General features: G+C 42.8%; 1 protein-coding gene across 1 annotated transcript in view; it reads left to right on the forward strand.

The window, feature by feature from the left end:
- Nucleotides 1–1,206, forward strand: part of LOC104131192 (p53 apoptosis effector related to PMP-22) — an 8,575-nt gene extending 7,369 nt beyond the window's left edge. Inside the window, exons 2-3 of the mRNA XM_009644325.2 lie at nucleotides 188–331; nucleotides 971–1,206. Coding sequence (XP_009642620.1) covers nucleotides 188–331; nucleotides 971–1,206 — 380 coding nt within the window. The remainder of the gene's footprint in view (nucleotides 1–187; nucleotides 332–970) is intronic.
- Nucleotides 1,207–11,356: the final 10,150 nt, after the last annotated feature.

Below are 11,356 nucleotides of genomic sequence, written 5' to 3' on the forward strand. Positions count from 1 at the left end.
GATGATAGTGCCTCTCCGCTCTGCAGCTGTGTGCTTTGGAGGCATCCAGCACTGTTTTGACATAGAGCATGCTTCTTACAGTAAAGGATTTCAACAAAAAAAAATGATTAAAGGAAACCAAAGGCCTGCCGTGACCTACAGTTCAGTGCACTGCTGTGTGTAACGTCTTTCTTGTTTTCTCTTCAAGGATGGGGGAGAGCAGCAGCTGCCACGTACCTCGTTGGCTTTGTGATCCTGGTCATCTGTTTCGCCCTCGCAGTCATCGCGTTCTCGATTGAGATACTCCGCTTCAACTTTGTGCGAGGAATCGGAGGCTTGCTCTTTGTTGTTGGTAAGGCTGGGCACAAAGACAAGGTTATTTTAGATGTAAAACAGGCACTGGCAGAAAAGCATACTGGATGGAGCCTCCCTTATGAAATAAGCTGTCTTTGTCTGGTTTGTGACTCATTTTCATGGGGAACAAAGGAAGGTTGATTTACGCTCTGAGAGGATAATGGTTAGGGAAGCTCCAGTGGCCTTTGTCAGTTAGCACTTTCCCAAAAGCAGTGTACGGGGCAACCAGCACCTTTGACCCTGCATGTCACATGCCAAGACTTAGGAGCTGAGAGCCCCAGGGGCTTCTCACCTTCCTGAGGGGAGGAGGAGCGATGGGGCTGTGGTACAAGCAGGAGGTAACTGGCTCCACAGGGATCGTGGTGCCTGGCTGTAGGACAGGGCTGGTCATGGCTTGCAGATGCGTGCCTTAGGAACTTGGCAGTGTCAGCTGTAGCTGCTGAGCCAGATAGGTGTGGGGATCTGCCTTGGCCAGGAGTCACGTACCTCTGCAAGAATGCAGATTTGATTCTAGGACTGAAGCTAATCCTTATGTATCTTAAAAGGATATGTAGTTTTCTCCAGGTACCTTTTTTAGTGGGAAGTGTAATATCATTCACTGTCATTTACTCCTGCTTTTCTTTCTTTCTTTCTCCAGCTGCATTCCAGATTATAGGCTTGGTCATCTACCCAGTGAAATTCGTGGAAGAAATTCAACTGACAGGAGATAATATGTTCAGCTGGGCCTATGGCTTTGGTTGGGCCAGCACTGTTGTTGTGATAGGTTGTGCTTTCTTCTTCTGCTGCCTCCCCAACTGGGAAGATGAAGTCCTGGGAAACATCAAGCCTACCTATTACTACTCCTCCCCAGAGAGAGCACCATACTTAAACTGAAAGATTAAATCCAAGTACAATCCACTGTCAACACAACAGAAGAGCACCTCTGATGTAAATCTGGTGCAATTATAGGAGACTGAAAAAACCCGCTTTATTTCTCCAGAGTATTTCTTACTAGCCCTGGCAATAAATTGGTAAAAACATTGGCATCTTTAAGCAAATAGCTTTACCTAAAGTGTTATTTACATATTCTCATGTCGATTCGGTTTGGGCGGTTTACTTGCTCCTTCCCCTCCCAACTAATTGAGTCATCCTTATTTTATTCAAACAATTGCTTATGAATAAAGATGTAGTGTTTCAAGTGTAGAAGGGAAGAAGAGAGATTTTAAACAACCCATTAGAGGGACCTGCAAGTTATTTTGCTTTCACCTCTGACAGAATTGCCTTAAGTGGAACTAGAAAAAAACAACCTTCCAAAGAATGCTTTTTCTTCCACCAAAGTCAGTCCCAAGGAAGGAACTTCCCCAAGAATATCGCAGTCACCTGCTGCCAGAGAATCTCTTCTCATTCCTGTTACTGGACTATTGTTGACTATTAGCTATTTGAATTAAGGGGAAAATAAAATTAAAATTGATTTTCCACCAATTGGTGCTATTGGACGGAGATCTCCTCTAAAGCGTTGAGCTGGTGTGTGTAACAGTGGCTAATGTAACACTTACTGGTGTTTTTGTGGCCACTGCAAGACTTGTGATGGAGCCACATATAATTTAATATACTTTGTCACAGAGAGAATCAATAAACCTTCAAATGTTAAACTAGATATATTTTTACATGGTATTTGAGGATGCTGATTTAGAAAATACTTTTGAGTAGAAACATACACTGTTCTTTATGTCTACCTTTTAAAAACTGCAGTGTTTTAATTATTGGCCATCTTTGGAGGGAAATCTTAACATGAGGTGTTGAAAACCTCCAAAAGTTTCTAACGCACACTGTAGGTACTCCAGAGTTTAGTAAACTTGGGGATGCTTTGTGAGTTGCTAGGGATAACAGGTAAAAATAGAAAAGCTGTTCTATGAGCAATTTACACATGCAAACTTCATCCAGACACCTGTCTCAGGGAGTAATCTGGCTGGTTCCTAGCTTGTGTTTCTGGAGCCAGCGATTCCAAATAAGTATTCCAGTGAGGCAGAGCCGTGTCTGTGTTGGTCACGGGCCTGCAGCAGCTTACAGCAGATTTAATTATGAGCTATAATCTTTGTCAGAGCTTTCTTCAGATGGGGAAGAAGAAGGAAGATGCTCATTTGTGGAGCTCCTCCTCCAGCTATGGGGGAAGTAGCTCTAGCAGAGGCAGATTTCTGAGCAGGATACAGGTAGGGTGGAAAGTAAATGCTGCAGGTTACTCTGTGTAACGAGCAGCTGGGGACTTCTTACTGTCGTGAACCCAGTACTTGGGAGAGGGTAAGTGTGGGGGTATATGTGCTCATGCACATGTACAAAATAGAATTTATAAAGCATAGCCAGCATACTGTAAAGCTAAAGTCATTTAGAACTAAGCCTTTTCAATGCCCAATAGATCTTGTATTATACGTTGTATAGCTTTCTGTTTTGTAACACCTTTTTTAATTTGGTAATTCTGTGTATTGCATGTGATCCTGTTTTGGAAGGGCCAGGTGACTTCCAAAGGTCCCTTCCAGGCCTGTATTTTATAACTTTACAGAGTGTGAACATCTGCAGACTTCAGAACTGTGTTACAAGCTCAGTCGTGGCGTATACAATCAACTGTATTTATGATTCTTGACGAAGAAGAGAAGCCTGGGACAAACGCTTTTTTTTTTTTTTCTTCTTTTTTCTGTACAGTACTAGGTGCTGGGGAATACTGTGTAGACTTATCGGTATAATGAGTAACGATAGTACCTACTTTCTAGTGAATTCATAACAAAGCAGAGAACCCCGAGTCTGGAAAATCTTTGCACAGCTAAAGCTGAGAAGGAGAAAAGACATAAGAAAATGGACAACCTTCCTAATGAGAGGGAGAGTGGTTTGGTAATAGGGTTTAGCATGACTTAAGTCTTTTGTATGTTTTTTATAAGCATTGTCATAACTTGTCAAAAAAGCACAAATGTAACATAAACTTGGCTCTGAATATACTGGGAAGGGTGGAAGCATAACCAGCATGTTACACAATTGTTTGGGAGAAAGCTATTGCAGATAGTCATTAATTACTCTCAAGTGATACTAATGTATGTGGCACTCCTTTCAAATGTGGTGGCTTAATTAAAATTGTTTTAACTGATGATTGTAGAAACTTGGTGGTTTTTGTGGTTCACAGATTCATCCCATAAACTCAAGCAAATAGCCATTCTTTACTTTTTTTAATGTGAATATCAGTATCTATGAGGTGTCGGGTTAATAAAATGAAGCTAAAGACCTTGTATGTCCAGGAGGCAGCGACTTCATTTTCCAGTCAAATAAGCTTGAGTATACACTGCAAAACACGGCTGTGCGCTTCCATCAGAAGTGCCAGGCATAGAAAACTCTTTGCTAAGACAAAACGTCTTAAATACATCACAACTTGAGGGAGAACCCCAAACATTTTAAGAATATTATGATCTACAGGAGGTCCCGGGTGTGGGAAGCCTGTTCTCTTTTTTATCAAAACTGTGCCAAATAGCTTCCATATACTGATCAGGAACTTTAAAATAGGGAGAAAAAGATAGAGTACTCGCCTGCTATTATCAGTCTGCACTTCTCCCATGGTTAGAAATCTTCCCATTTCTAACCTCAGATTACGCATGGCTTGTGTGTAGCCCCGTGCTAGTGGCATTCTGTATCCTGAACAGTTCTTTCTCTCTCTGTTTTTGCAGAGAGCAAATCTCCTGTTGGCCACCGTTGTCTTAAACCAGCCTGCGGGCTTCTGATTTCTGGAAAGACAGGTTCACCATTCTCCTGGTTGTTTTAGCCGTCTTCCTCCTTAAATGTCTTAGTTTTGAAACACACTTACCGCCGTGGATTCTGGCGGCTTGTATGGGTTTCTTTTGTGTTTGGGGGTTTTTCCTCATTCTTTTTCCCCTCCTTCTTACTCCTAATTTTAAAATCATAATTAGAGAAAATATTTTTGTTCCTTTTAGATTTTCCTAAATGCTTTGAAGATAATTGGAGGGTTTGTATAATGCCCATTTTTTGGACATGAAGAACATCGGTACTCTTGCTTATCTACCAGTCTGTGTTCAGCCGCAGCCTAATTCTGAGCTCACTAAAATCCCCTGAACAGCTCCAGCTTCAGCCAGCTTCAGGCTGCGGGGCAGCTCCTTCTAACCCAACCCTGGAGAGGAGAGAGCGGTTTGGGAGAATCCGAGCACACTTGGGTCTAGTCTCAGGGGGAGTTAGAAGCAATCAAAAACATGTATGACTGGGTGCTAGGGAAGGCTAATTGACCCGAATGGGATGATTAATGCTTAAATCTCGTGGGTATGGGAAACAACGGCCACACCCCACTGGGATTTTGTATTTTCAGTTGAAGTAACAAGTGACTCATTTTTCAGACAATTCCTTGACAAGGTAGAGTTCTTGAGAAGCATTCACCTGACCTTTACATCCTGCATCTAAGGACTTTTGGACCTAGAATACATACATGAATCAAGACAGTGTAGTAACAGATCATTCAAGAGCATTTTGTGTGTGTGTGTGTGTGTATGTGTGTGTTATGGTGATAAACACTATAGAAACAAAACCACCCACATAAAGGTTGGCAAAAAGCCAACAGCTTCAAATTTTTCCTCTATAAAATTATATTTCAATTACTTGGGAGTTGTCAGAATAATCCAAAGGGTATTTTTATAGTGATTTTTGAATACCTGAATTTAATAGCGCTTTATTTATAATAAAGACTGTAGTGGAAAACATGCAGGCAAAACTAGAGCTTTATAATATAAATATTATAACTATAAGTAGTAAAAATAAATAATAATAAAGCAAAATATGTTGTATAATATAAATAATAAATATGCATGTTCCATGAATGATATTTCTCATGGGTTTGTCTTTGCAGGATTGGATAATACTTACTAGAAGGATTGGTATGACTCTTCCTTTTTATTTATTTATGGGATTGTGGGCAACACATACTATTTTCCACAGAGATCTTTATGAATACAGAATATTTTATAAGCATTAAAAATCACTAAACGTCAAGGAGACACATTGGAAATCAGGGTTCACTGAGTTTGAGAGCACCCAGAAAGGTTTGGAATGAGCACTCACATGAAACTGTAAACCTAAAAGCCAGCTAACTCCTGTCCTCCAGTATGCTGCCCTGGGAAATGTCGACAGATTAAAGTATGTTAGTTGACTGCCAGAGTCTTGAATACACACAGAGACATATAATTGGAGCAGGAGCTGACCTGTGGCCACCACAGTCCCTTTTCAGTAAATAGCCTGTTTTTAAGCTCTCTCCCATAGAACAAGGAATAAGCAGAACTTATAATGAAAAAGGATTTTAGATGAATCATGATACTTGAAAATTAATTTCTTTTCAGCTGAGGGAACTGGGGTTGTTTAGCCTGGAGAAGAGGAGGCTGAAGGGAGACCTTATCGCCCTCTACAGCTGCCTGACAGGAGGCTGTAGCCAGGTGGGGGTCGGCCTCTTCTCCCTGGTAATGGGCAATAGGACGAGGGGAAATGGCCTCAAGTTGCTCCAGGGCAGGTTTAGGTTAGACATTAGGAAAGAATTTTCCACAGAAAGGGTTGTCAGGCACTGGAACGGGCTGCCCAGGGAGGTGATCAAATCCCTATCCCTGGAGGTATTTAGAAGATGGGCAGATGACGTGCTTAGGGACATGGTTTAGTGGTGGGATGGCAGGGTTAGGTTAATGGTTGGACTTGATGATCTTAAAGGTGTTTTCCAACCTAAACGATCTTATGATTCTAGGACAAAACAACTTGCAAAACAAAACTCAGGAAAATCATTATTGGTATTTTGTATCAAGGCAACAGGAAAAGTTGAAAATGTTGATAGGAGACTGCCATTTTCATTTCAGCCCACTTCCCAAATCAATTCCATATCAACCATTTAAAACTGAAGAGGTCATTTCCATATAACATTTTGGTTTCAGCAAAACCCTACTTTTGGCTGGAGAATCTCCTTTCACATGAAGTGAAAACTCAAGGCTGAAACTCTTAAAGATATGCTTGGTATGCATGCCTTATCTGTATACCTCAGGGTGCTTAAAGTGGCTGGTGCTGTTCTCAACTGACCCATAAGGCGCAGTAAATGAAAGCCATTTCTTTGACAGAGAAATGTAAGTAGCAAAGGTGCGGCACATGGGAATTACCTATGTGAGGCTGATTTTATTCCTCTCCTAAGGCAGCTGAGATATATGTTTTACAAGGAGTTAGTGTTACGATCCACTACGATGGGACAACTATCTAGTTAGCCTAGCTATGCCACAGAGAAGCTGTGGGGCCCAAAGCAAGTAGTTTAAGCAAAATTATCCCGTATGTAGAACAGGGCTGCGCTGTGCCACTGCTTACACACGATCTTGTAAAAACCCCTGTGTGCTTCCTCTGTGCCCACCAGAGAGCTTGCACTCCCGCCAGCCGCCCGAGGGACATACAGACCCCCACACCGGTTACAAGTGGTCAGAAGCCATCCCAGCTAGTAGCTGTGTGGTGGGTTTAGAGGACACCCTTGATTTCAGCTATTTGCCTGGAGGGGTAGGCTGAACTCATCGTGCTACTGCAGAGCACGGGTGAGAAGTAACTGGGGATTAAATCTTGTTCCTGTACAGATCCCATCCTGAAGAAAGCGTGTCCTGTAGCGAAAACTAGCTGAAAATTAAATCCACGCTCAGGCACACAGAGACTTTTGTGTTTTCCTAATCTTGTGTTTTCCTAATACGGGAAGCCAGTGAGTGCTGTGTGAGGGGCAGGCTTTGGGGGTTCGACTACAAGCGGGTCCTGGACAGCTCTTGCTAAAAGTCTTAACAAGACCCCGTGGAAATTTTCCTCCATGCTCAGTGGCCATCAAACAGAGGTCTCAAACCTCTGCAGAGCTTTCCTGTGCTGTGCAAGGCAGCTAGGGGAAGACTTTCCCAGATGCATGGCAGCAGGACCAAGCACTCCCAGGTCACCACAAGCATCTCAGATGAGCCTCGGCGTCCAGCCACCGTGGGAGAGTCCCTCAGAAAGGCCCAGTGTGTGGGAAACTACAAGATCTCAACTGGGTTCATTTTTTTAGGAAGGTGTTCTTATTTTGCAATGAAGTAAAGTCAGGCCCTGTTCAAAATGCATTTCCCATATCCTTCTAAATAATATAAAGGAATTGCAGCTTGGATTATCCTGTGAACACTTTTGGTATCTAAAGGTATTTTTCCACATGCGCTTACTATGGATGAAATATTAGTCACGTTGAGAACGCTATTGCCTTGGTGCCCAGGTGGTGCAGGGTAGAGAGAGTGACCAGAAGGTACAATTCAGCTTGAGTAGGATTTGGCCGGCTGGGTTGCATCACTGCGTAGGCTGTGGTTATAACAATAACTGTGGTGCGATATTCCAGTTGCAAGGCAAGGTGCGGTCCTCTCCGAGGGGAAAAGGCGGATTGGTATTATCAGAAAAAAAGGACCCATGATCATAAATGTATCAATAAACATAATAGTCATAAGATTTATGATAGCTCATGCAAAAAATGTTTCTCAATTGCTTGGGGTGACTTGTTAGATGTAAGATAGCACACAAGAGAACAGATAATAAAATAATTTTAGCAAAGCTTTTAAAAACCAGACTCTGGGGACTTATTTATAAGCAGTACAAATATCAGAGGCTGAAAATGAGCTTGCAGCAAAAGTCATGAACATGCACGACAGCTTGTCAGCCTATGTCAATCCAGTCACTTACATAGATCAGCTGACCAGGTCAGCAGACTAAAGGTGGATGAAAATCTGCTGCCAGTCATTTGTTAGCTTCTCTTTCCACTAAGAAAACTGTGTCATGGCTGAAAAGGGCATATTTTTAGCTCTAATGCTGTAGAATTGATTGTTTTATCAATATCCTACTGCTTACATGATTACTTCAAGTAGCAATGACAATTCATTAAGGAATGTTTTCAGGTGCAGAAGGTGCACTACAGTCTACCAAGTTTAACATTGATAAAATACCTTAATTTTCAACAGATGATTCTGGCGTTAACCAGGAGGGGCTATCCACAGATAGCGGAAAGGAGAAAGCATTTGCTTTCATGCAAACACCCAGCTCATATGCTGCAAAAAACAAAGCACGTTGTGGGTAAGTCATCACTTCAGATGGCAGACTCCTTAACAAAAGTTTTCAATCATTTTTCCCAGTTTGCCGTAGAAGTATCAGAATTACATGAGATACTTCATTTTGTCACCTTTGCAAACATCCACCTCTCTGCTGTTCCAGATATCACAAATTACCCTTGTATTGAATGTCAAGATCGCTTGTAGTTTTAAGTTACTTCAGGATGACAAAGATGGGCAAGACGCGGAAACACCTGCGGTGACCGAACACTACTCATCTTTCTTTCACAGCATGATAAATATGTTCTGTGGTATCATCTCACAAATGCTAACATTTGTGACAATATGCATTCATCCAAGGGTGAGTTATGACAAAAACTGATGACAAATCCTTCAGTCATAAATGCCTACCTGAGACATGGCTGAGCATTCAAAAAGCAGGGAGGAGGATTTTATTCTTCAGCAAACACTGGTGCTCAAATACCTGACGGTGCCTGACTTCATACTGGATTTCAGCTACAAAATTGCTTTAACTTGCTTTGGCCATTTTCTTTGAGATCAGAAGAAAAGGCTGAGATGACAGAAAACTGTAACTGCTTGTGAAGGTTTAAAACTTGGCAAGAGACTGGATCTAGACAGCTGAGCAAGGGCTACAGTCTACTGTCACATGCATGACTGGTTTTGAAGCAATCTTTTAAAAACCATTTAATATCCAAATCCGTGTTCTTTCAGTCATTTGGAGTTCTGTCTTTGGATAGATACCTTTATGGATTTCTAATCTTTTGGAGTTTCAGTCTTTTGCTCATCTTTACCTTAGCTGTGACAACAGAAAGAACATGTGTAAACAGAGCTGGACAGCTTGCAGGTACCAGCGTATTGCACTAAGGATGAGCTTCAAACAATGTTTGTTTTAATGTAAATACTTTAAAAATTAATGCATAAAATTATATATTGCAGTGTTATAGAACTGGTAAATGGCATTTTAAGCATTATATTTAGGTTAACGATAACTGAATTTGCGGATAGCACAAATGTGGACTACAAGGGAAGATACATAATATTCTAAGGAAATGGTGCTTCCTTAAAGTGTCCTTTACACAAAATACTGATCCATTTTTCTTAAGGTTGTTCCTCATTTCCAACCCAAAATATCAGCTGAGGTGTCTTCATAGTTCGCTTTTGCTTTCAGCGACACTCAAATTCCAAGGCCAAATCTGTAAAAATATCTCCTGCTCTCACAGAGACTCACTGAACGCCCCTGATGGACCTCTCACAAACGCAGGGTTATTGGGCCTTGTCCATACTACGGGGGAGCCGCAGGCAGGATGCTTCAGCTAGCCAGAATTGCACTGTGTGGGGGGCTATCTCCGATGAGAGATAAGGCACGGTGTCACACTAACCCCTTCAAATGGCTTTCGTGACAGAGCTACTGCCTCTTCACAGTGCTGCAGCTCGTTGCTGTGGGTGTTCTAGTTTGGGTCTATGCAAGCTCAGCACCTCTTCAAGCACTCCCCTGTACATTGTAATTACTTTTATTTAGTCCATTATTGATTTATGAATATTAATTCCACAAAACGCTGTGGCACATTTGCAGTTTAGTATGGATGTCACGCTTCACCATGAAAGCTGCAATATAGTACCTGATGTCTGTGAGTAAGTGAAGTCTGTACTTGGATGCTGACTCGCCTGACAAAATCCACCATGGGAGCAAAGGACAATCAGCCACTGGAATAATCTCCCCAGGGAAACAGTGGATTCCCCAATGTTGGACACTTTTAAGATTCAGCTGGACAGGGTGCTGGGCCATCTTGTCTAGACTGTGCTTTTGCCAAGAAAGGTTGGTCCGGATGATCCTTGAGGTCCCTTCCAACCTCATATTTTATGATTATGGTTATGATACTTTGCATCCTCTGTGCTTAACCGTGTTTCATGGAAAGCACCTTCGATCTGCAAGGGGTGCAGCTGCTGCCAGATATAAACACATCTGGGCCCTACCAAAATACTAGGTGGTAGCACGTGTTAGTTCAAAGGGAGAGTGCTGTGAACATGGCTAAATCGCTTCTGAACTGAGAGAAATCTCTGCCCTGCAGTCGGCTGGGCGGCCCTGCCAGGGCACGGCAAGGCAATGGCTCATCCCTGCCCATGGCAGGCAGGCTCGGACAGGCCCCAGCAGCGCACGTACAGCCAGAACCGCACACAGGGAGTGTTCATAAGGCACGGCCAGATCATAGCTCAGTTTTTGTTCTCCTGCTACGGCTATACCCAGACCATACTATATTTTTAATGGTAAACCTTTTTGTTTATTTTCCCCTGCAGCTATGTCCCAAAAGGGGGAGGGAGAGCAGTCACACTGCTTTATTGCCTCGGCTTTATAGCAGCTAAAGGATTTTTTTTTTTAATTGTAAAAAATAAGGTATCATTCTATTTTTAAACGGAGTCCCAGAAAAGCAGCTTTCAACCTCCAGGTGGCAAGTTTCAGAAGCAACCGTCCCTCTAATGCAAATAGTTCTGGGCTTGCCTCCTGTGCTCGCCTACCATAATGCAAATCCCTCAGGAGACAGAAAGGTGTAAACACAGCTGTGAGATGCTCCTGCTGGTGGGGAGTGGTGGGAAGGAAAGCGTTAAATGCCAAGGGTAAGCAGCACCGGATTTGTTAGCTAGTCAGCCGGGCAGAGAGGATCCCACAGATAAACCCAGCCTCCAAGCTTCCCCCCAGCTCAACTGGTTATTGCTTAGCAGCAGCTCTTACTCATCTGAATCTAGGTGGAGCTCTCATCATCCCTCCCTCCCTGACGTGTGCCTCCTGATTAAAAAGCTTTTCTCAAACATCTGCACACGCGTTTGCAGGTACTGGTGCTCACTTTCCAGGAGCTTTGCAGAAGCGCCCTTTGCTTCCCCTTGCCCAGTGAGCCGGCCACCCTCGTCCCACCAGCCTCCCCCTGCCCTGGAAG

The sequence above is a fragment of the Egretta garzetta genome, unplaced genomic scaffold (genome assembly GCF_000687185.1).
Source record: "Egretta garzetta isolate BGI_Z169 unplaced genomic scaffold, ASM68718v1 scaffold397, whole genome shotgun sequence".
NCBI classification, from domain to species: Eukaryota; Metazoa; Chordata; class Aves; order Pelecaniformes; family Ardeidae; genus Egretta; species Egretta garzetta.